At 36.1% G+C, this 27,586-nt stretch overlaps 1 protein-coding gene across 4 annotated transcripts in view; it reads right to left on the bottom strand.

Annotated features, from left to right (window-relative positions):
- The window catches only part of LOC145683839 (bile acid-sensitive ion channel-like), a 216,300-nt gene that overhangs the window by 91,432 nt on the left and 97,282 nt on the right, over positions 1–27,586 (bottom strand). For all 4 annotated transcript variants that reach the window (XR_014131194.1, XR_014131195.1, XM_081755434.1 and 1 more), the window contains 2 exons: positions 18,856–18,946; positions 16,133–16,335 (listed from right to left, as the gene is read on the bottom strand). Coding sequence is in view for 2 of the 4 variants with exons in the window: in XM_081755434.1 (XP_081611560.1) it covers positions 16,133–16,335; positions 18,856–18,946 (294 nt within the window). In the remaining 2 variants the exon portion in view is untranslated. The remainder of the gene's footprint in view (positions 1–16,132; positions 16,336–18,855; positions 18,947–27,586) is intronic.

Here is a 27,586-nt window from a genome sequence, read left to right as displayed (position 1 = left end):
ACTTTTTATGAGTTGGAAAATTTTCACCATTTTGAAGCAAAAAGTAAAACAACTTTTTGTGAATCAGAAAGTTTTATTGTTCTGTAAGGAATTATCATGAATCGGAAAATTTTCATCACGATGTAGAAACAAGTGTAAACACTTTTCATAATCCGGACAGTTTTGGATATTATGTTTAGTAATGTTAGGTGGAAAGTTTTCCACTATATTTAACTGCACATTGAGATATACAATTCCTGTAGAGAAAAATTAGACAGCAACAAATTATAATTTTCTAATTAGATTTTGGGAACCAGAAAATTTTGAATATTTCAAGTTGGGAAGTAAAAATTTACATAGTGTTTCTCTCCCCTCCCCTCTCTCTCTTTCTCTATTATATCTACTTATTTATAAATGTTGCAGTATGTAAATCTATAAAAGTAGTAAAGCTATGAGTAAACCGTCTTATGCGTATTAAACTGACGAAATCTAATATTGTAAGATCAAAGATGGATTCTGAGGGAAGAACGCATTGAAGTTTTTGAAACATTCTTGAAATGAAGAATCGTTAGATTTTCACTTCATGAAACTTTCTAAGACAATATTTATCACCAATAAATTTTACGGCTAAACAACGATGTAGGAATAAGTGGAGTATGTTTTTATGAATCGGAAAACATTCATGACTTTTAATAAATTGAAATTTTAAATAATAGAATCGGATATTTGTACTCTACGAACGCATGTCCTCTACACTTTCCATACACACACACACACACAGAGAGAGAGAGAGAGAGAGAGAGAGAGAGAGAGAGGAGTTGAATTGAGTTGATTTTGAGTTTAACGTCCCTTTCAGCAGCGAGACTACATAAGACGGGACCAACTGATTAACGTGAAATCCGAACTACATGAGCTCCCGCTTGGAATCTAAGCCAGGTCTTCCATGCCAAAGGCGCGTATGCTAACCGCTTAGCAATGAAGGAGCTCGTAGATGAAGAGAGAGAGAGAAAAACTGTGCAAAAGTTTACTTCCCAACTTGAAATATTAGTAAACTTTCCGGTTCCCGAAAGCTAATTGGAAAATTATAATATGTTGTTGACTAACTTTCCTCTACAGAAATTCAGTTTTGTAGCTGAATGTGAAGTTAAATATAGTGGACAATTTTCCACCTAACACCACTATATATAATATAAAAAATTGTCCGGCTTATGAAAAGTTTTTTCCACTTGTTTCTACATCGTGATGAAAATTTTCTGATATATGAAAACCCTTTCACTTTTTCTGCAGAGCAATAAGACTTTTCGATGCACAAAAAGTTGTTTTACTTTTTGCTTCAAAATGATGAAAGTTGTCCGACTCACAAAAAGTTCTTCAATTTTTCCATAAAAGACTGAAAATATTTCGATTCAGGAAATTTTTTTTAAACTTATTCCTACATAGTACTGAAAATTGTCTGAGCCATGAAAATTTCAGATTCTTTAAACAATCTTTCACTTTTTTACATTTCTGTATATGAATTCAACCAATTTTTTGATTCCTGAGGAATTGTCACTTGATTACTAATATTTTTTTTAAAACAGAAAATTTTCCGGGAAAATATAGCTGAAAATTTTCCGCGGAAAATTTTCCACCTCACATCACTAGTATCAATACACATAATCACTTCATGGTTCATATTTTGTTAAAATCAATTGTTAAAAGTCAATTTATTACAGAGTTGCCTGATACAATCACGATCAGTTTATACAGGATCCTTCTATTTGGTAATTTGTTAGTTCTTTTTTTACATTATAAAATATATTGTCGATAACACATTAATATTCACTATTAGTAAATAATTATATTTTAGTATTCTGTAAAAAAAATTTACACTGTTTACCTTTGTGAATTATTATTTCTAATTTATATCCTTCCAGAACCGAGATCCAAAGGTCTGTGCATCACAATATTTCGTGCTGAGCTCGCACGCGTACCAGACTCGCTAAAGTCTATGACCATATTAACTAAGTTCATAGAGTTGATTTTACTAAGTTCAAGTCCAATTTTTCTGGACAGTATTTTGAGAAAAAAAACTGCTACCAGCTAGTCAGAGCATCAATGCAACTGTGTACTGTCAGCAGTTGAGCCGTGTTCAAGAAAAAACTCAAGACTCTGGAGCCAGCACTTCTGAATAGCAAAGGGAAAACGCTAAGCAAAGGGAAAACGCTTGACTAGGTTGACCAGGGACACCATTCTACACTTAGGATAGGAAACACTATTGCATCCGCCATACTCCCCGGACTGTTCCATTCCTTGGACAGTCGGCTTAGACGACGCCAGTTCAAATCCCTAGTAGAGGTGCAAAATGCACTTGATACTTTCTTCGCTTCACGGTCCACCAAGTTCTACCGGGATGGAATACATGGCCTTCCAAAAAGTTGGCAGAAGGTCGTCGATGCTGATGGAGAACATTTTTGATCTTCCAGGTATGTCTTAGGTTACATAGCGATGTTCGAAGGTGAAAAAGCGACAGATCTTTCTTGGTTACCTTTATAGTTACTAAGTTCGTCAAGATCTACCACCTTGCCAAATTTGGTAAAAATTGGATGAGTTCCATCTTTCGCACTTGAATGAAATTTCTTGATTTTACTGATTCCAAACCTAAAATTGAGAGCTAATAACTCAAAAACAAAAAGTCTGTACAGCATCATATTTTATACTCACTCAGCTTCCATGCATACGAAGCTCGTCATTATTTACGATCGTACCAACTTTCGTCAAGATCATTTGAGTTTAATCAAATGCGTCTTAGTAAAATTTCTTGATATCACTAACTTAAAACACAAATTTGATTAGCAATAACTCTAGAACCAATCCCAAACACCATCATGTTTAACGTGTGTACTAAATACATAGCAGTCCATAACCATACTAATTTTGGTCGTGATTGGATGAGTTTCGTCAATAGTAGACATTATACACTATCCTTTCATTAAATCCAAATCCAAGGGTGCACGGAACCTCAGTGTTAGAACGCTTACCTCTTGTGCATTTGATCCCAGGTCAAGTAACTTCGTGGCAGACAACATCGTGTCCGTAGATTTTCCCGGGGTACTCCCATTTCCTCCCAAATTATCATTCCACGAATTCCGAAAACTTTTCAAGGAATTAAAAATCATCGAAAAACGGAAAAAGAAAAATAGAAAACTGGTCAAAAACGAAAAAGAACATTTTTTCGAAAAAACGAACGATTTTTTTGAAAAAACGAAATACGAAAAAAATTCGAAAAACGAAAACGAAAAATTTTCGAAAAATGAAAAATCGAAAAACGAAAATTTTTTGAATAAACGAAAAATTTTCGAAAAAGCGAAAGCCGAAAAAATGAAAAATGAAATTTACGAAAATCGAAAAAAAGGCCATCCCTATAAGTAAAGTGTTCTTTGAACGCTAGACGATCAAATGCTAATTCTAGGCGATTAAACGTGAACAAACGACGATCAAGTGATCTGGCTCAATTCTGATCAATTTTACTTCTATAAGAGCTAATAGATTAACTTTTAGCTTCCCCTACATATATGCGTATGAAGTCACCACCCGTGGCGAGCATATGTGTTCAAATTATGATAAAATGTTTTGCACCAGTTCCGATCAGTTCTGCTTTCGTGGGAGGTGAAAAGGCTAACTTGTTAACTCCCACTACAAAATTATGCGTATTATGTCACTAGACACAGCGATTAAACGACAATTGTAAACTGTCAAACGTGTTCAAATAACTATCAAGAAAATGGCCCAATTCCTTTCAATTTTGATTCCATGAAGGCTTGCGGGTTGATTTATAAACCCTACAAATTTTTGCTTATTACATCACTATGCGTGTTAATTAAACGATGGTTCTCGGCGATCGAATGCCCACGTCCGGTCAATTATGATGACATTAGGGTTAATAGGTTAACTTGTTAACTCTACAAATGTATGCTTATTACAGCAGTTTGTATGGTGGTCAAACGATATTTCTCGGCGATCAAACGACTGTCGAACAATCTGGTTGAACTTCAGTCAATGACGCTTACACGGAGGGACGATTCTCGATTTCGATCAATTTCTTGCATGAGAGGACAGCAGAGCACCGGCGTTCGTTTGTCTGTCTGTTGCACTATGGATTAATAATAATAATAATAATAATAATAATAATAATAATAATAATAATAATAATAATAATAATAATAATGTGGAAAGAAGAAGGAAACAAAGGAATCCTTTCTTCTAAGTTCAATCTCAAGAAGTATGCCAAGGGGTAATTTTGAAGCCTCAAAGAAAACATTACACAGTGAAAAATGGTTGTGTTAATTCAACTCAATTTTAACACACGGCAGTGGTTCCAGCGTGACTACCACTATGCAGTGTTAATTCAACACAGACACCGCGGTGTTGGCGTTTAATACATGGCGTGTGTTACGTTTTTAACACACAACCGGTGTTGAGCGTGTTAAATTTGAATCTGTGTTAGTATTTTCGGTGTTGATTCGACACCATGTCAGGGTCGGTAATGTGGGGAAAAGTGTTGAGTGTTACTCGTGGCGGTGTTGCACCAACACAAAAAAGTAACACAGTGTGTAGTGTGTTAATTACTTTGTGTTAATATTACACTGTGTCAAGTATCATGGGCGGTCCCAAGCCCGTGCTGAGAAAGGGGAAGGGACACCGTGTTTATCCACTCTCGCATCTGGTTCCGGGAGCGGTAGCCTCACGGGGGAGATAGGGAGGCCCTGTGTGCCAGGCTCGCTGTCGGTACCTTAACTGCCATATGGCAGCGGGTGCGTTGCAGGGTCAACAACCTACCGGCGGAGGTAAGTCCTCGGGTATCCTCCGAAATGAGCGACTAACTCGTGCCATTGGATCTGGGAGAGTACGTGTGATCCCACCACATCCTCAATGGGGTAGGTGACCTTTGGCTGCCGTACCTACCGGCGGGGGTGAGCCTTCGGGTATCCTCCGAAATGGGCAACTAGGCCGTGCCCTTGGGTCCGGGAGAAAAAGCTGCGTGGTACCCCAACACGCTAAAAAAGAGTGGGTAGCTGGTGTGTCCAAGATTGTGGGCGGATCCAGCGCCCTACCGGAGGATGATATAAGTACTGCCCTCAGAGAGAGTGTAATGCGTTCTCTTGGGTCCGGGATGGGATACTTAGTATCCTAACGCTTACTCGCACCTCAGAAGCGCTGAGGAAGTGGGTCACTCCTTCGTCCCAGTTGTGTGACTGGGTGCAGGAGCCACGACTCTACCAGGGGAGCCGCCGCTCCCAAATGGCCATTGTCTTTAAAAGTAGACAGCCTACATCAGCCATTGGGTCTGGTAATGTACGGTTGACCTCTCACGTAAGAAGAGATAGTTCCGTATTGTTTGAGCGGCCTTACCGAAGGAAGGGTGTCGGTATCCCTTCTAATTGTGGCTTACACGTACCATTGGGGTTGGGACAAGTAGCTTTGCTACAACGTGTACGTGGTACCTAAACACATTAAAGATAGGTAGCCCCGTATTGTTTGGGCGGGCCTACCAGGGGAGACACGGCTCCCAAATGACAATGTCTGCCTTTGAGCAAACGGTCTACATCAGTCATTGACTCTGGTAATGTACGGTGTACCTCTACCGTAATTAGAGGAAGTCCCATATTGCTTGGACGACCCTACCGGGGGGAGTGTCGGATTCCTGCCTGCGGGGGGACCAAACGGAGGTGGGGGAGGGGCCAATCCCAGGAATCTGGGTAACGGTTCTGATCCTGCTAAAGGGAGGAAACTCTGTAGGATATGGGCCGGCACCTACACGTACCATTGGGTCCGGGATGACATAGGGAATATCTCGATGTGTGCGTGGTACCTCTACACGACAAGGCGGTTGCCAGTTGAACGATAGAGGTAGGCAGGGCCGGGATTGAACAAGCCCCCTCGGGCATTGCCTGGAGCCCCGGTTTTGGGATGGACTCTGCCGGGCTGTGGTCATACCGTGAGATCCGGTAGCTCGTGGGAGCCAATCCCAACAATCTGGGTAACGGTGAACACGGGCGGGAGGTGAGCTTGCCTTATAACGCTCGGGCGCCATGCCTGCAGAGCATGGTAGTAATGACTCGCTAGGAGTCTGCCTCAACTAGTAGGTCAACTGGTAGGCACTCAGGATTTGGTCCGGCCGCGTAGTGGGCGATAACACTCCCTCAGTGAATGGGGGTTACATCGCTTCTGCGAGTCAGGATTAGGGGACAAATTCTGACGGTGCACCACGTGCACGTGAATACAATAGTGTATCGAGGAACTACGGACGGGGTGCGACACATTTTAGCGGGACCTTCCATCAAATAGACCGAACGGTCGCGGGCATGCTCTCCATGCATGCAACTAAGCGTGGCAGTAGTAGACCACTAGCAAACAATACCAGTCTCTGTGTTATTTCAACACATAATGTGTATCATAGTTCAAGGTAAAAGCCGTATAAGTAACACCATTTTGGTGTTACTTCAACACTCCCTTTGTTAATTTCAAGGTCAGACCACCATATTAACGCTGTTTTTGGTGTTATTTCGACTCCACCTCTGTGTTACTACAACACATATTTCAACCGTTCGTATTTTTTTTTATAAATGTACGTTTCCTTTTAGAAAAACTGCCTATCGTTTTTTTTCAAATGTTTTTTTTTCAAATAGTCATTTGTAATGCATCTTACGTTTATTTAAGTATGAAATATTTTTGTGTGCGTGTAATCAACGTAAAGTGCAACATAAATTAAACACTAGATATTAATACGCAACAAATATTTTACAATTTATATGAATAGCATACCTACTAACAATTCAGGTTTCAGTAGTTTTCATCAATATCAACTAAGAAATGAAAGTAGAAATGAAATTTGTCTTTTCGTGAAAGCAGGCCTTTAATAAGTACGAAAATAATGTCACCAACTGTACAAAATTCAAATAATTTGTCTAAAGGTAAAAACTAATACTAATTTGCCTACTAGTATTTTTCTAAATATCATATATAAATAATTTGTCGACTAGATATATATATATGGTATACAGATCCGGCTCTACCATATGTGTAACGTGCAACACGTGCATTTGCATGGAGCGGAAAGTTTGAAGGGTCCGGCAAAATCTGTCATAAGTATATTATTTAAATTAAATATTTCTTGTTGGAAAGACTTCATGATAATGGTAGTTACATTTACTAAGCTGACCTTCTATTTGAATAGTACATTCATGAATTATGTTTAGGTCGCATTAGTTTAAGGCCACGTGGACAATGCTAAAGCAAATGGTCAAATAAATCCGAGTACAAATTGCTTGATTGTTGTCAAATGCAAGAATTCAATTCTCGAGTAGTATGTGAATATCTGTTCCATTTAGTCAGTTATCACAGTTTTCATGTGACAACTAATCTTGTTTTTGTCACAAACAAGTTCCTTATCATCGAAGAAAGAAACAAGTTTTTCTTTAAATGTTAACAGATGTAGAAGAAAAATCAAGAAATAAAGATAAAAGAGCTAAGTTTAGTTGCACTAGAATTGCAAACTGATCCACTGATATTGAAGCTCGATTTTGAATTCTGCAAAAAGGGTTACCATCTTTTCTCTGCAGGTGTTTGCTTTATCTTTCACTAACGGAATAGATTAATATTTAAAGAGAAAACAGACACAACGGGATTGTATTTTTAGTAAGTATTTAAGCCTCTCTGAGTGCGACTGCACTTACCCTTGCCTTCGTTGTTCATGCTGGAGTAGCATACTTAAAATCATGACTCTTAAGATTTGTTCTTTCTGGAGAAAGGCGGATGCGGCAAATTATGCCATTGCATGGAGCGACAAATTGCCTAGCGCCGGCCCTGATGATATGTATATACAAAACATGAATATAGGATGACATAATTTGAAGTAATGAAGGATGTTTCAAAATGAATATTAGGGTTTTGAAACTTTGTAGTATCTATTAAAATTAACTTACAATTATAAATATTATATCAAATGAAAGAGCAACTCAAACAATTTTGTACGCACGCATGCACATGTATTGTTTCTTCTGTGTGCCGTTAGAAAGAGCAAGTAGCAAAGATGGAGACTAGAGGGCAGAAAGCTTTTTTGTGTTTTAATAAAGACTGAATCTGTAGTTAAAGTGCAACCGTCTGTGTGAAGAATATTAAGGAGACGCTTGCAACTACGCCCTTATCGTTTTGCAGTTGCTATAGGTCTAAAGTCTACAGAGTTCGGTTTACGTGCCAATTTCGCAAGTGAAATATTGCTGCATAACAATAAAAAATTTCTGGATCGTGTCGTCTTCAGTGATAAATCGACATTTCACCTAAGAGCTAATGTGAACAAGCATAATGTTCGCATCTGGCGGTCAGAAAATCCTCAGGGGATGGTACACTTGAAATGAGACTCCCCTAAATTAAATGTGTTTTGTGACAAATGGCGGAATGTTTATGGGCCTTTCTCGCCTATCGAATAGATGTGTGCCGTGTGACGACTGAATCTCACATCGGACACTCGTAGCAAAGACTGTTTGAGGTGTTTTATTTCTTGATGTACTGTTTATAATTGTACGTAAAATGTAATAAGTACTACGAAGACTTAAAACCTCGATATTCATTTTGAAACACCCTGCATTTCTCACCAACAGTGTTGGAACTAAAATGTGAAAAGAAGAGAAAATTTTCCTTACAAAGTTATTGTTTACAACAACAACGATACTATTATTAGTCGAGACTATAACTACTACAACAACACGGGTTAGTAGTCAAAAAAATTTAATCAAATATACACTCGTACCCCTTTCGGAGCCAGGTGGCCAAAGTGGCACATACAGGTGTGTCACTTTTTTAATCCGCTCCTGTGTAGACACTAATTAAGATGTCGGGATATTATTTTTGCCAAATATGATAGGACCATCTATATATATAAAAGAGAACGTACAAATCCTTTGTGAACTCATCACGCTAATACGGCTGAACCGATTTCTTTCATTTTTGGGGGGTTGTTAGGATTTGGACCCTAGATGGTTTTTATCATATCACTTTAATTTTTAATTACCAGTGTCTTGAGATAATGGACCATTGAAGTCTCCATAGTTCATCATAGGTAAAAATAAACGTATGTATATGCAACCCGCATGACCACGTGACTCGGCGGGTTAACATAAATGACAGGCGCTTGCAATTTGAAAGCGAAAAAGTAAAAATTATCTAAGTAACAAAGTTTATTGCGTTCCGGGGTGACCGCAGCGAAGCGGGGTGAACGCTGCTAGTAGTTTATAATATTAATTTCTTTTTCTTCTGTGTGTCGAATTTCCTTCTCAAATTTCACCCCAGTCAAAAATTCGAGAATTTTCTAATTTCGAATTTCTAATTTCCTTTACTTCTTTTTCTCCCTGCAGCTTCCTTCCTTGTACAGAGACCTCCTTAAGACTTACCAAACAGATACATCGGATGGACCTAATTGTTGATATTCATTGGACGGCCCGCACGCAGTGTTGCTAATTAGGGAAATTAAATTTCCTTAAATTTAGGCAAAAAATTGAAATTTTTGTTCATAAATCCGTACCTATACGTCTGAGCGCAAGTCAATTTACGCCAGTCGAACACTTGTCCTTACTGAACAAATACCGGTGCACATCTTTACAATCCGGTAATTCTGTGTTGCCGGCTACAGAAAATTTTAATTCCAGATTTTAGGGGAAGATTTTGAAAAAAATTCCCTCTTTGTTTCTATTATTTCCCTCTTGTTGACTACATTCAAACAAACGTACCAGTGTCTAAAAGCCTCATCCTTAGCCTACACAGTGCACCCTAAAAATTTTCACTAGAATAATTAGGGGAAATACACTTTAGGTTAATAATAAACCATGTTATGTAAATGATAAGAAAATGGTGAACTTCTGAGGTAGAATGAGATTTTTTTTTAATTTCATGCTTATTTTGTTAGCTATCGTCATGATACTTCTATTGTATTTTCTTGGGGTACCAAAGTCTATTTCCAGATACTTTTCGTCTGTCTGATGGCAGTGTTTCCAGCTAAAACGATTAATTCCCGATTTTAGGTGAAAAATTCGGTAAATTTCTCTTTTCTCTTCTATTATTTCCCTCTTTCAGGCTACATTGAAACAAACGTACCACTACCTGAAAGGTTTCTCTTTGGCCTACAGAACCCATCATAAAAAGTTTCATTAGGATAATTAGAGAAGCTGTAGCCACGGCATATCTGTTGATTTTTGCTTCTGAGGCGTAAAACGTGTCAAAACTTCATGTGTATGATGACAGAGAATTTTTTCTTTCCTTCTTTGAATGAAAGCCAGTGACTTCAGGATTTCACTGTACCTTGTCAATACTCCAAATAATTTTTAGGTGACTTGAACCCATATGGCAGCAGTGTTCCTTGATTAAAAAAAAAATAAATTCGATTAGGAATTTTTTGTAAATTTTCACCCCTACATTTTCCTCAATAATTTCCCACCCGTTGGCAAAACTGCAATGCAACTTACACCACAAAATAACCACATCCATTTCCTAAGAAACAAGGCCTCAACCATATCAATCGAATAAATGATTTTTGAGCAACAAGCCACTAATTGACAATGTAGGGAAACGACAAAAATGACCTGGTTCCGAAAGGAATAATCACACACTTTTTTCGTATAGGTACAAAGAAACAAACGATTTGTGAGTTACGAGGGCTTTGACTCAGGTTCTGTCGATTATTTCAATAATCTGCAACATAACTCAATAAATAATAGTTGCCAGAAAAAAACAGTCATTTGAAAAAAACATGAAAAAGAACGATGTTTATTATTGATAAAAACTTCACAGAAAAAAAAACTTTTTTTACAACACTAGATGTAACCATGTGTTGGAAAACTTGTGATGTGCATGCTTAGGCTTACCGAAGATTGTAATTTTAAAATAAAAATAGTAAACTACAGAACACTTCATTTAAGAAATCTCCATAAATTTTTTTGTAGTCCTCCCCAACATTTCTTCAGAAACATTATGTAAAACAATTGAGAACACATCCTGGATTTGTTTAAGTATTTCACAAGCGTTTGTAATTCGATGCCCAACATATTTGGCAATCACGCAGAAACCGATACCGAAGATTCTACACTTGTGTTAATTTAACACAGGCTGTGTTTCATTTCAACTACCGGCATTTAACACACAACTTCAAATGGAGAGTGAATTATTCTAACCACGAGTTTGTGCTATATTTTAACACATTCCTGTTAACACATAGGTATGTCGTTGAAATAATACAACATTTTTTTCCGTGTAGGAACAACCAGACAGACTGATAAATAAATGTCGTATGAAATGTTGGAAGTTCGATTACACTCGCTTCAATAATTGGAAGTACAGTAATTTAGCAAAAGATACTGACATTTTACTGATTGGATAACACTTTTCTGATTCAAAAAACTTTCAACATCATGTACATCTTTGTGTATATCACATAAACACTCTTGGGATGAATCTAGATGAACCTATCTTCTGAAAAAGTCGGTCCTTATCTTGGTTCAGAGCTTGCTGCAAACGCGTACATACTAATAAGTTTTGTAAAAAAAAGTTTTCTTTCTGTAAAGATTTTTTTCAATAAAAACATCGTTCTTTTTCATGTTTTTTTTTTTCTGGTAACTATTATTTATTGATTTATGTCGAAGATTATTGAAATAATCAATAGAACTTGAGTCGAAGCCCTTGTAACTTACAAGTCGTTTGTTTCCTTGTACCTATACGAGAAAAATCATATGATTATTCCTTTCGGACCCAGGTCATTTTTGGCGTTTTCCTACATTGTCAGTTAGTGACTTATTGCTCAAAAACCATTTACCCGATTGATATGGTTAAGACTTTGTTTTTTAGAAAAGGATTGTGGATATTTTTTGGTGTAAGTTACATTGCAGTGTTGCCAGCGGGTGGGAAATTACTGAGGGAAATGTAAGGGTGAAAATTTACAAAAAAAATCTCTAACCGAATTTCAAGACTTTTTTTCATCTAGCACCACTGTTGCCATATGAGTCCAAGTCACCTAAAAAAATTCTTTGGTGCGTTGACAAGGCACAGTGTAAACCTGAAGTCCCTGGCTCCTATTCAAAGAGAGAAAGAAAAACTTCTCTGTTTCCATACACATGAAATTTTGACACTTTTTACGCCTCAGAAGCAAAAATAAACGGATATGCCGGGGCTACAGCTTCTCTAATTATCCTATTGAAACTTTTTATGGTGCGTTCTGTAGGATAAAGAAAAGGCTTTCAGGTAGTGGTACATTTGTTCCAACGTAGCTAGCAAGAGGAAAATAATAGAGGGGAAAAGGGAAAATTACCGAATTTTTCACCTAAAATCGAGAATTATTTGTTTTGGCTGGCAACACTGCCATCAAACAGACGTAAACTATCTGAAAGTAAACCTTGATACCCCAAGAATACATTCTAGAAGTATCATGACGATATCTAACAAAGTAAGCATGAAATATTTTTTAAAAGTCTCATTCTACGTCAGAAATTCACCATTTTCTTATCATTTAAACAACATAGTTTATTATAAGCCGCAACTGTACTTCCCCTAATTATTCTACCGAAGATTTTTATGGTGCACTGTGTAGGCTAAGGACGAGGCTTTCAGACAGTGGTACGTTTGTTCTAATGTAGCCAACAAGAGGGAAATAATAGAGACAAAAAGGATTTTTTTCCAAAATTTCCCCCTAAAATCGGAAATTAAAATTTTCTGTAGCTGGCAACAGTGCTTGCAGGCACACACAAACTATCGTAAAATAAGCTTTGGTATCCTTTTAATATATTTTACAAGAATTGTGACGATATCTAATAAAGTAAGCAGGTCTTTAAAAATATTTCATTCCACCTAAAAAAATCACAGTTATCTTTCCACTTAGAGAACAAGGTCCACTGTAAGCCTCAACTGTACTTCTCATAATTATCCTATTGAAACTTTCTATAATAAGTTGCGAAGGGCAAAGAGAAGAATTTCAGATACTGGTACGTTTGTTCCGATGTAGTCAACACGACGGATATAATAGACAAAACACGTAATTTTTCCAAAATTTTCCCCTAAAATCTGGAATTAAAATTTTCCGTAGCTGACAACACTGCTACCAGACAGACGAAAATTGGTCTTAAAATAAACACTGGAATTACTAATATATCCTACAAGTATCATGGCAATATTTAAAAATAAAGCTTCTAATTACCAAAAATATATTTCGATAAACAAAAAAGTCCAGGAAAATCAAGAGTTAGAACCTAAATTCGAATTTTTCGTGCGTTCCCTATTTATCCCACTGTAACTATATGTACCCAAGTTTGTTCAGTAAGGAAAAATGTTCGACTAAAGTAAGTTGACTTGCACTCGGACGTATTGGTACGGATTTATAACAAAAATTTGGAATTTTTGCCCAAATTTAATGAGATTTTAATTTCCGTAGATGGCAACACTGCGCGCAGGCCCGTCCAATTGATGTCAACAATTAGGTATCCATCCCACGTACCTACCTGACAAGTCTTATGGAGGTCTCTCTACAACGAATGAAGTCGGAAAAGTAATAAAGAAAATTAAAAATTCGAAAATTTTCGAATTTTTGACTAGGGTGAAATTTGAGAAGGAAATTCGACACACAGAAGAAAAAGAAACTAAAATAATAAACTATGATCCAACCATATTTGGCAAAAAAATCCTGATATCTTAATTAGTGTCCATACAGGAACGGATTAAAAAAGTGACACACCCGTATGTGCTACTTTGGCCACCTGGGTCCGAAAGGGTTATTGTACATTTGATTACATTTTTTTTACTAGTAACTCGTGTTGTTGTAGTAATTATAGTTTTGACTAATAATAATATCGTTGTTGTAAACAATCACTTTATAAGGAAAATTTTCTCTCCTTTTTACACCTTAATTCCAATACTGTTGCTGAGAAATGAAGGTGTTTCAAAATGAATATCGGGGTTTTAAGTCTTCGTAGTACTTATTACATTTTACGTACAATTATAAACAATACATCAAATAAAAGAACACCTTAAACAGTTTTTGCTTCAAGTGTTCGATGTAAGCTTCATTCGTCACACTGCACACATTGAATCGATAGGTGAGAAAGGCCCATAAACTTTCCGCCATATGGCACAAAACATTCAATTCACACAGACGGTTGCACTGCAACTACAGATTCATCCTTTGCAAAATTAAAACACAAAAAAGCTTTCTGCTCTCTAGTCTCCATCTTTGCTACTTGCTCTTTCTAACAGCAGACAGAGGAAACAAAGCATAGCATTAATGTGTACAAAACTGTTTAAGTTGCTCTTTCATTTGATAATACTTATAATTCTAAGTTACCTGTGATAGATACAAAGTTTCAAAACCCTAATATTCATTTTGAAACACCCTGTATTACTTCAAATTACGTCATCCTATATTCATGTCTTGTATGTACACTCATGTCCAAAATTATTGTCGCATGTCTATAAATATGTTGTTATAGGATTACAATTTGATAAAGAATCCGCTTGTATTTCTTATAATGTTAGTATTTATATAATTGGTAAAGATATGTATGTGGCAAATTTTATGTCGAAACAGCAGTAAATAAAAACAATGAAACGAAAATAAAACTTTCTTGTCCATTTAGCAACATTTTCTTTTACTCTTTCTCATTTTCGTATTTATAGTTCTTTTCCTTTGAAATTTACCACAAATATACATTTTCCGATTATACACATAGCATCAGTATTAAAAGTACCCTGCAAAATCATTATCAAATTATATTCATACAAGAAGACATAGATATACGACAATCATTTTGGACATGAGTGTACATATCATCAGGGCCGGCCCTAGGCAATTTTTCGTCCGTACAATGACGTAATTTGCTGCCTCCCTCTTTCTCCGGAAAGAACAACTGTTAAAAGTCACGATTTTAAGTATGCTACTCTAGCATGAACAACAACAACGAAGGGGAGGGAAACTACACTCGCACTCAGAGAGGCTTAAATACTTACTTCAAATACAATCTTGTTGTGTCTGTTGTTTTCTTATATATTAATCTATTATGTTAGTGAAAGATAAAGCAAATACATCTGAAAGATGGTAATCCGTTTTATAGAATTTAATGTGAAGTTTCAATCTCAACATATCAGTTTGCAATTATAGTGAAACTAGCTCTTTTATTCCTTCTTCATCTGTTATTTTTTAAAGTGTTTCCACCTTCAATGATAACGATCTTATTTGCGACAAATACAAAAGAAGCTTTCGTATCAGAACTCTGATAACTATCCAAAGGGGACAGGCGTTCGAGAATTGAGTTCTTGTATTTGACAACAATCAAGCAATTTGTTCTGGGATTTATTTTACCATTTGCTTTAGCACTGACCATGCGACTTAAACTAATGCGACCTAAACATAATTTATGAATGTAGTATTCAAATAGAAGGTCAGCTTAGTAAATTTAACTACTATGATCATGAAATCTGTTTCCAACAAGAAATATTTATTTTAAATAAAATACTTATGACAGATATTGCAGCCCCGTGCAAATGCGCATGTTGCACATATGGTAGAGCGGGCAATGTATATCATATATCTAGTCGACAAATTATTTATATATGATATTCAGAAAAATATTAGTAGGCAAATTAGTATTAGTTTTTACCTTTAGACAAGTTATTTGCATTTCATACTGTTCGTGATATTATTTTCGTATTTATTAAAGGTCTACTTTCACGAAGAAAACAAATGTTCACTTATATTTTTATTTCTTGGTTGATATTGATGAAACACCACAGAAACCTGGATTATTAGTAGGTACCGGTTTCTACTCATATAAATTGTAAAATATTTGTACCGTATCAGTATCTAGTATTTAATTTATGTTGCATTTTATGGTAATTACACCTACATAAAAATACTTCAGACTTAAATGACGTAAGATGCATTACAAATGACTATTTGAAAAAAAAAACGATAGGCAATGTTTTTTTCTTTAAAAAAAGTACATTTCTGAAAAAATACGAACGTTTTTTTTTCTATTTACAACACTAATACTAATGCTCACATTGGATTCCATATTGATGTGGCTAACATTGTATGTTTGGTGAAAGAAACGTGCTTAGCAACAATTGAGTTAATTAAAAGTCTTACCTCTCTGATGTACATTTTGAGTGCTCCACCCCAACCTGGATGCATAGCCATTCCGTGTGTTGTTATAGAGAGTATCGGTACCTCACTCGGATCATGAACTAAAAGCGTCCATCCAAAAACTTTAGGATTAACTATTTTTTCTGACTCTTCAAGCTTTATCAGCATACCGCTGAATGGACCCGTAAAGGATACTTGGGGATTATCTGCAAAATAAAATGTTGCGTTTCATTTACTCATCCTCACTCTATATAGGTATTCTATACATAATGTTACAGTAAAGAAACTGATCTCCTCCTTTCATTCAACTGTTTACAAGTGGAAATTACATCACACACAAAAAATGAATCAAATAAGTAAGTGCATAAGTATTATATTGTTTCGAATGAAATATCCACCCTAGATGCATTATTTGCAAAGGCCAAAAGAATTAAAACCACAGAATACGGGAGTTGAGAAAAGGTTTCATACTGTAACTAATGTAAAGTTTGGACTGTCCTTTGAGCGACATATAAGAATGGATTGTTGTACAATATGAGAACATCAAGTCTGTTGATAATTGTTAGAAGCTTGTGGATGCGTATTGTCAGTAGACCCTATTTCATAGAGTTTAGGACTATAACAATCCTCAGTGATAATGTTGTCTCCAAGGAGAGAAACATGATGAATCACACTCACCACACGCAGAACACATTTCTCGGTTAGAAACATGGTTTGAGACTTCCTACGGACACTGATCGCTACACAACCACTGTTATGACCATTTAAAGTTATCGTCTGAGAATTATATTTTATCCTAAGTGACAACCCTATGCAGACAATCTTCGAAGCTATTCCATATACTCAGAAAATTGCCCACTTTCCGACAGCTATTCTTGTTGACCGGTGTCAGTTCATATGCCAAAAATGAATCCAACATTTTCACCTTATTAATTACCCTGATATTGGGATGGTGTATACCAAAATCGTCTGCAATGGTCCGAGGTTCGGTTCTAGGGGAGTTCATCCAAACACAATGGTTGATGCTCAGGGAGCTCATTTTTCAGTGCTATGTCACTCGACCAAAATTTAACAAACTAACTGTGCATGGTGCGTTCATTCGCCATTTCTAGTTACATGCACTGTTAATGCTTTTTACAGGTTACTGTTCAGGATGTCTAAGTTTGACTTCGTGAAGAAACCTCACTAGCAATTGTACGTTCTCTATAGCGCACTTTCAATCGACCCTATTCAACAACGCACTGCCTCCTTTCCTTTTAGGTAAGCATATTTGCAGGATATGTGAAGAGTTTATAACGTTAGACATGTGACTAAGTCCATCACTTCGTTTTGTTGCCGAGGTCAGTTTCCCACTAGATACCAAAGCGGACATTTCATTCGGAACAGCATAATACCAGAAACAGACTCCATCTGTAGGACCATGTCTCTTATATCCTTGGTGCTGAGAAGGAACGAAAACCTCCATATGGCTATATTTTTCTCTCAGAAATAACTGGCAGATACGATATTACCAATTTGGCTCTTTTGTTCTCTATTTGTATTTGAGAAGACTTTACATAAGTATATACTGTATTTCTTTTAATTTTGTAGTGCTTGAATATTACCACGTTTTGCTAGTGTAAAGTCTTTCCAGCTTTAGAACAAAGTAGATGTAAACGAAGCGAAATACATTACTCCGCGGCTCACACGTGCTTCAGCAGCGAAAGACGTGGACAGCAAGATCTTCTGCTAGCTTATTGTCGTCGCATAATTTTCAAAGTCTAAAGCTCTGTTGGTTGGTATATAACTAACGCATTGACACTGACTTATGTTATGTTGGAAATACATATTTTCTTAAATCGTTATGTTAACGATACTGTCTCTGTTCCTGTTGTTCTCTTTTGAGTTTTATAACACGAGAGGAAGGTGAAATATTGCAACACTTTTTCGAAATGGAACTCTCTGTATTCTACAATTTCCAATGAGTGGGGTTGGCGCGCGAACGCATACGGATGCGCAATGTCCAAAGACGAGTGAGGTTGAAATAAAGCTACATCTGTTGTTAAATATTATATATATTGCGTTTATTATCACAAAATACAGGATAAATTCGGATATTTTCATTTGAAATTATTATTTTAGTAGGGATTATATTGCGGTAGGATATTAGTGCAGTGAGACGAACAACCAATCACTGGTCATCGATCCACTGATAGTCAGGTGAGTTTGTTTACATCCACCTTTTTCTAAGGCTGGAAAGAGATTAGTTGAGTTATAATAGGAAAGATTTATTTAACTTTTAATTTGATTTTTTAAAATCTTACTCATGGTGTTCACAAAACTATAAAGGAAGAACATATTTATTATTATTTTCTTAGTAACTATTTTTCAAATATTTGTTACAGGGAAAATGTTAGTTTTTGTCTCACTACTTGGGATGCGGGTGCAGCTCTAGATAGAAATGATACGGATGCGTATAGAAGCTGTGGATATGGTATCAATGAGGATGCAATGTTTATATCTGCGCAGTCCTCTATGAGTTTCCCGGGAGAGGGTTCTCCTGTTTGTTTACTGTTTATTCGTTCCACCAGTGTTTTCATTTTACTGTAACAACCACAGTATATTTAGAGATTTAATCTCTCCTTTTCCATGGATTATGAGCAACTATGGAATATGGACAACTTTTACAAAGAAACATACAAACACACTAAATAAATAATTGAACAGAAACATGCTTGTGTACTTACTCAGATGGAAGCTGTGACATACACCCATCACAGTATAAACAGGTTTCCAATATCCTCTACTATTGCATGTTATATTTCGGACAAAATAGCACTGAAATAAATAGTATACACAGTTAATAGAAACGAAAATAATTTATGTAATTGCTCGCTCTACTGTTTAAAATTATTTTCCTTAGAACACAATTTTGATTACAAATGACCTTTACTACAAATAGTTTGTTTTACTGTAAAACGTTCATGCTTGTAGCACATGCTAGACACACAAACCTACTGTGTGGAGTGCAATGCACAAAAGTCTTAACGCCAGCTTTGTACGTACCACATAGACTTTTCTAAGCTGCAAGCAATGAGATAAGAAGTCTGTAGTGGTATTTTACATATTCTCTTCCCACCAACATATGACAAAATGAAACAAGGTATGAGTCTGACAAGGGAACATCTTATATTGATAGTAGCGTTGTCCAATCAAGCAATGTGCAATTGACAGAGGAGTGAAGAAAAGTAAGAAATCCAAAGTTTTACGGGCCCACACCGGAAAACACAGGAGATACAGAGTGTGTTAACAACGTTTATATCTGTGAAATATTAAAATTTTTATTGTATTATTTAAGTATCAAAAACTTTTGTATAAGTATGCTCAGGAACTCAAAGACCTATAAAAATGTTAAAGTATAGACATTTTCAAGTGCATAAAAAACTCCAAAATAGTCTACAAGGATCTGTAACGGACGAGTCTATGGGTTTATTTTTTTCCCTTTTATGGTTATAAATTTGAAGAATGTTATTCCCTTTCTTGCCTTATAGGGTATACATATAGCCTACTTTATTTTTGTTCCCTTTGATACGCCCCTGCGCCCACCTTAGCATTGCCTTTGGGATCACGTCATGGGGTCACGTGATGTTAGGCCATGCCTTTTTGCGTTTATATGCTCCGCCTTTATGGGATAGTCCAACTGAGGGGTTTATTTCGTTCCCTTTTATGGGTATAACATTTTGGAGATTGTATCTTTATTTCTTACCTTATAGAGTGTATGGATAGTCCGTTCCCTTTGATGAGTATTAATTATTGATTTTGGTGCCTTATTACGTTATATGATTATATGGAGGTGTACTTACGATCATTCCCTTAAATTTGATATATACTTCGTGATCCATTTCGTTCCTTAAAATATACCTCATAGATACCTTAAAACTGTATTGTTCACCCTTACCAATTTTAAGTTACTGTAAGACCTCGTGATTTATATCGTTCTCCTTGAATAATGATTGATTACTATGTTGTCGAAATTGCAATCGTCCGAGTTCCATTCTTGGTGCTAGTTTCAGGAAATTTTAAGTTTAACGTTCCCTCGAGGCTAAGAGAAACGATAATGATGAGAAATAATAGGACGAAACAGGAGAAAACATTAACTTACTTGACTGAGGACTGAAGATGGGATCTCACACATCAGAGACAAGCGCTGAGCCACTCTGCCCCATTGAGAAGTTTTTAGTGCGAACAGTTTTCACAATAGGTTTATGTTTCATATAGAAAAGAGGTCTGTGTTATCATCTTTTTTACTTCATGTACGACTTTGACCTTGAAGGAAACCTTGCTGACAGTGCTGGCATTTATACGTATAAAGATAACCTTATTGTGTAGTTGGCTGTATTTAGAGACGAATCAGACGTTTAGGAATGTTAGTTCGGATCTGGTTGTGTTCGTTGTAACACAGTGCCTTAGCGATACTACAACAATAATCGCGTGATTTTCCAGTGTTGCCAACACTATCAGAATGGATCGATTCATTTAGTCGGAGCTGTTTCGTGACGAAAACTGAATTTGTTTCGTACACAAATTTTTCTGAAACAGAATATTGCATTGTACAGAAAACAATTTCTGAAACAGAATATTGTTTGTACACATTTTTTTCTGAAACAGAATTTTGTTTGTACACAAAAAATTTTCTGAAACAATTTTGTTCCGTACACAAAAGTTTTGTTAAAAGTTTCTGAAAGAGTATTTTGTTTCGTACACAAAAATTTTCTGAAACAGATTTTTTTCGTACACGAAATTCTTTCTGAAACAGAATTTTGTTTTGTGCCCAAAACTTTTCTAAAAGAGAATTTTGTTTCGTACACGAAAAAAAGTTCTGAAACAAAAAATTTAGTAACGAAAAATTAGTTTTTCGTAAAACAACAATTTCAGAAACTTTATTTACCGGTAGACTGATTCAGAAAAATAAATTGAAATCGCGGTACAGAAAAAGAATTTGATTTTAGGATGTGAACAAAAATTTAGTAACGAAAATTAGTTTTTCGAAAACATTGATGTCAGAAATTTTATTTTACTGGTAAACTGATTCAGAAAAAGAAATTGAAATCGCGGTACAGAAAAAGAATTTGATTTTAGGATGTGAAATAAAATACAGAATTACTTTTCTTCGTGTTTTTGTACATTTATTTTAGGATGTGAAATACAGAATTTATTTTTCTCCATGTTTGTGTGCATTTGTTTTTCTTCAAGAAAAGACGTATCTGTGACGGGGCACAAATTCTGTGAAGAGAAAATAAAATATACGTTGTAATATTTATTTTGATTCCTATAAAAGAAGAAAACAGATTATTAACATCTAACAAGAACATAACATCAGATATTATATAATCAGCAGGTACACCAAGACAGTGAGTGAGAAAAAGAAAAGTAAATGTGACGTACCTGAATTCGTTTTCTCCACTGGTTTCTGTAAGGTGATGTCATCTTCTGCACCCGAGTTTGTCTCCGGTGTAGCATCAGAACGAACTCGGGCATCGTTGAAGCATGTCTCGTGTTACGGTTGTCTTTTTGCCCGTCTTTGGGAGGTGATGTTGGTGGGATTAAGGAAAATATGGCTGTTATTTTGTTCTGGCTTTTTATATCGATAGGGCAATGTCTCGTATATATCGGGTATTAATCGGTGTTTTTAATAATTGAAACTGTACTTCTTTTCTTCAGGTTTCGTGACAAGATGTTGATTCTGGGTTCTGTAAACTTTGTGTAGCGTGCTAATGAAGATTTTTCACTGGACTGATTGACGATAATTTACTCCAAACTTTTGAAATTTAACTTTTAGCTTGCTGTATAATTGAGTGTGAATCAACGAATTTTGCATACATAACTGATTGATTTCTTGTCGGGGTCGTATATTTCTAAAGCATATTATTTTGGGCCATCCGACACAAATTTTTTAATGTATGCTTTTACGAGCTTGATACGTCGCAAATGCTCCAAGGACAACACTAGCATTGTGATTTTGTACTGGAACATCATCTTCATACTGCCAATGAAAGTATAAGGACGAATCATTGACAGGTGAAATTTGGTTGACTTGTATATCTTGAGCAGTTAATTTTTGATACAATTCTTTGGGGGTCGTTAATGATGATCGTTTGGCTGAAATTATCTCTTATAGCGAGTCGTCACCAGAAGGCATTCAAACAGAGTTTTGCAAGACTTCGACGTGCTGAATTTGTCATTATATTTGCTGCATCTAAAATTATGCCTTCACGTTGTTGTACCATATGAATGCACTGTTGCTTTTCTTCTTTGGTGACGCAATTGTTCGACCATCCAGAAGCTTCCAGCTTAGATTTCGAAAATGTGTTGATATATGCACTGAATAATCCGCCGTCTTTTGTTTCAGGATTATATACGTTGTTGTCGTTATCCCAAATTTCGTAAATTTCAACTACTTGATACCCAAGTTCAATGGCTTTTTAAATTTCATAGGACAACCACGTTCCTGTTAGACTTCGTTCACTGTCGGAATGCGTACATTCAAAATCTTGATTTAATGCTGTGGCACAAGAAGCACAAAGTGGAAACAACAACTTCTTATTTGAGCGAAGTGGCAGTTCTGGATAAAAGACATTTCTGCTGGGCAAAATCTTTAACTTGATTAAACCGTTCACATTTTGAGTGGCAATCATTTCTGGATCTCCCTCTAGATACATTTGTGGGCGTCCTATTGGATACTGTCCACATTTATTGATATACAGATACAACGAAACAATATCCAAATATCGAATTTATTCGCCTTCATTTTCATTTGCGACGTTATACAATTTAATGGCATTAATACGGCCACCATAGAAGCTGTCTCTTGGATTTATTATTTATTTATTTATTTTCTTATTTAAAATGGCGGAGTTAAGGCATAACCTTTTCTTCCACTCAACCATTTACATTTTTCTTTTACAGTCGGATCTCATTTTGTTTTACGACGAGAATAAAAATGATATACAGTTAGGCACGTTAAAGAGTTACCGACATACATAACAATACAGAAAATAAAACATGAAAAATGAAAATGAAACTTATTACATATAAAATAAACACTAAAACAAACAAGAGACAATGCTAAAGACATGTTAAACTTTACAAGGAGAAACAAAGATGTTAATCTTGATTATATATAAAATAAAATACATTCCTATGATTCACTATCTATAGATAAAATGATGCACCTACTTAAGTGATTGTCTATAATGTATACGTTCATACACATGTATCAGAAGGGAATAGAAAAGAAAATGAGAAGAAATAGAAAGAGAAAAAAACAACAAACGACTGCATGGTAACGCCAGGAATAGTTTCGTGTGTAAATTTTTTTTCTTACTGAAGACCTTCATTAGAAAGATATTCTTTAAGCCGACGTTTAAAAGTCAACACTGAACCAGAGTTTCTGATGCTTTCAGGGGTGTCATTCCAAGCTTTGGTGGCAAATAGTGTGAAAGATTTGGAAAAGAAATTAGATTTGTGCGTTTGAACGGCGAGTGTTGTATTTCCTTTAGGACGGGTATTTAGTGGGTGAGTATCGCCGAGAAATTTAAATTTAGAGGATAGATAAGTAGATTTCTTACTATTAATTATTTTGTATAAAAGTGTTAGAGAATGAATGCGGCGGCGGGTATTTAGATTGCATCATCCTAGTTTCTGATAACAATTGGAGATGTGGTCGAAGCGCTTTTTATTAAATATGAATCGAACGCAGGCATTCTGAATGCGTTGTAAACGTTTTGCCAGATCTTCGGTTAAATCAACATATGCTGCATCACAATAGTCTAAATGAGGGATTACTAATGACTGAACCACGGACGCTTTAATGGATTCCGGAAGAAGGTTTTTTAAACGCTGAAGAGAATGGAGGGAGCCGTAAGCTTTCTTGCATACTCTATTAATATGGTCTGTCCAATTTAGGAATTTATCGATCTGGAGTCCTAGGCTATTGACGCTATCGCTTACAGGAATGGCTACATTGTTTACAAGAACATTCGGTAGGCTTGTAATATTGACTGTGGAGAGTAGTTTACGAGAACCAAGCATGATATATTTAGATTTGGTTGGGTTTACTTGCAGTCCATTTTTAAGTGCCCATGTGCAGATACTTTCAATGTCACTGTTTAAGTGATCAATCGCGGTGGTTAAATTTAGAGGATTAGTGGTTAAATAGCATTGTATATCATCTGCATACAAGTGATATTTACAATGGGTGATGTGCTCAGGTAAATCGTTGATGTATAAGGAAAACAGAAGAGGTCCTAGGACGCTACCCTGCGGGACTCCACATGGAACAAGTTTCGTATTGGAACATATGTTATTAGTGACAACTTTTTGTTTTCTATTTGATAAATAGGAGCTAAACCAAGATAAAGTTGACTGGGAAAAGTTGTAGAAGGAAGACAGTTTGGCAATCAGTATGTCATGGTCTATAGTTTGGAAAGCTTTAGAAAAATCTAGTAGGGATAACAGTGTAACTTGGCGTTCATCCATAGCGGCACGAATATCATCAGTGATATTTACTAGAGCAGTGCAAGTGCTATGCTGAGATCTGAAACCTGACTGAAACGGTGTCTTATTAGTGTAATGATGTGTGCTTAAAGACGAGGCCAAGGCTGGATTGGATTTTAACACTTGACGAAATTCACATTCTCACATTTCATGTACTTTATATCCCATGGACCGTAATAATTTCATTTTACGCTGTGTTCTCTCGTAGCGATAGTTCATAGTCTCTTCGGAATTTTCACAAATGGGGTGATCACGGCCTGTAGGGACACAGAAAGGGCAGGCATGGAACCTACAACCTTGGAATTCATACACGTGTTCTTCTTTAGAGTCGGGATGTTTGTAGTAGTCATCCAGATTAAAACCAGCAACATAAACTTATTTTCCTCTTGGAGCATGTAGAATTGGATGTCCCTCCTTTTCTTCCATGTAGGCAAGCCACTGCAATGCAATCCCGACTGATTATTTCTGTGACGGTATCCAAGTGCAGGAAGAATGCTGATGGTATTGGGTTTTAAGAAATTTCGTTGAAATACTAAATTGTACGCACTCGCCGAAGTGATAGCCTCCAGGAACGGATTAACGTGATGTCTTGTTCAAAAGTGGTCATGAAGGATATACAAGCCGTTCGAATTACATTGACGTCCTGAAACACAATATTTCACCAATTCTTCTTGGAAAATAAACGTATCGTTCTGCTGTTCGTTATACCATGTCATAAATTTCTCTCGTTCATCCACTTTCATTTCATCTGCAGCATAATAATGGATGTCCGGTAATTTTCCCACATACGTTTGGTTTGCAAATGTATTTAAAAAGTGTGGAAAATATCCTTTGGTCACTGGTAAATGAAATGCCTTGGATAATTTACTTAAAGCCATTGGCATCAAATTTAATTAGTCAATAAACGATAAATGATTCACTTTCATGCTTAAAATTTTTGTTCCGTTCAAAATCAAAGTAGGCTTCAATTCATGATCTTTCACTAAAGATTTAAGAATAAAATGTGCATCGTAGCCTTTAAAATTATGTGCCAAAGATACAATAAGTTTGATGTTGGATCTTGGTTGACATAGATGTGCAAGAAAGGCATTGATCAGATCATCTTGAAAAGTATGTTCTCGTTATCCACAAACTTCACACGGATGATGTATATCTTTATCTTGAACACAGTTGTAACATACTTGATAGGCCACCAGTAAATTGGGCTTATGAATAAACGTGTCTTCATTAAAGAAAGTATCCTGTGTGGCTTCGATATCATAAAAACAATCATTGCCTTCTTCACATGTAACACTGATGGAACTTCCAGGCTTTAATTGAGTCGTATCAGGCAACATGTAACATTGGTTGGTAGACATAACATGTTTATGACACACATTACAAAAATAATCTGTACAATCATGTCTTTCACCTGTATGAACAAACGAATAAATGCATAAACATTTGGAACACTGTTCCACCATCTTGCATATTGGCTGGCCCTTATGGTATAGTACATTCAGATAATTTGTAAAGTACGTTTCACCATAAAATTCACGATTGCATTCTGGACACTGTTTCTCCGTATTGGTTTTACTGCATGGCGGTCTCTGCAACCATTTCTCACACATGGCCGAACAGTTTTTGACGTGTGTAGTACGATGATCATATTTTTGTGGCATGCAACACAATAGTACTTAGTAGAAAAAACGGATGTTAATGACGTGATGATGTCATAATGAGAATTCATGCACATTAAATTGATTGGAATCTTGTCTTCGCCACCAAGCCCTTCATATAGAATATATTCTCCCGAAAACCTGCTGTATACGGTAAGTTTATAATCGGTAAAGTAACGTTGCAATTGTCGCAATTCTTCCACGGATCCCCCATGATCTAAATTCACTGAGGATCTAGACAAAAGTTCAAGTACGTCTGGAATAGCAACACACTTGCTGTGGTTCTGATATTGTTTGTACAGTTTCTTATTTGTATCTTTATACTTTTCCAATCCAATAGCAATCACAATCGCATAAGCTAAACATTTCTTGTCGGTGTTTTTCATTAGTAGAATGTCTTTCTTGCACTTTAATAACTCATCGTTTGATAAAAGACCTTGACGCAATAATCCAAATCCACGGGGCACATCCACATGATGAAAATGTACAATGAACGGTTCGTTCATGAGAAAACTATCGTTACTTTGCAAAATGAGATCGAAAGAAGCCCATAAAGTTTCCAGTGTCAAATTACTTGCATGCCTAGAAGATAAATTAAACGGCTTGTTCTTCTAATCATGAGATAAAATGGATAATCTAACCATCGATGATTCGTCGACATTTTCCAATAAGTAATCCAACATATGTTGAAAGGTCTGAAGCCACTCAACAATATCAGTGTCGCAGATCGGAGTATTTATTTGAATTTCAAACATTCGTCCTTCGAGATTAAAACGCCGATAATGTCTATTGATTTCCCGCAAGATAGTAAACCCAGAGGTAGCCATATTCAAACAGGAAAAGGTAAGGTAAAACAAAAAGGGATAGGCAAAGAAAACAAATATCTGAAACGAGAGAAAAAAGCACGAATTAAAATTGAATTACCAAATCAGAGATCATTAACATGTTCAACGGTATCAAATGACTACACGATCAATCCTCAAAGAAGAAAAGAATTATCATATCTCAAATAGTCGTACTGCTGAAACGTTTTATTGTTATCATACTGGAAATCAAACCCGGGACCAACAACATGTAACTTACCTACTACTCTGTAGTGATAAAACGAATGAATGAAATTGTTTTCTAACTGTGCTGAGAGGATCATTGTTGTAAGCATTTTTCCCCTCACACTGAACTTTGAAACATATGACGAACATGAAACTTAAACAAAAACACATGCGTCTGCTTTTTCGAGCTAAGCGGTTGGACAAGGAAGACGGGT

This window comes from Thermobia domestica, chromosome 4 (assembly GCF_964235325.1).
Source record: "Thermobia domestica chromosome 4, izTheDome1.hap1.1, whole genome shotgun sequence".
NCBI classification, from domain to species: domain Eukaryota; kingdom Metazoa; phylum Arthropoda; class Insecta; order Zygentoma; family Lepismatidae; genus Thermobia; species Thermobia domestica.
This window is presented reverse-complemented; position numbering and strand designations above follow the sequence as displayed.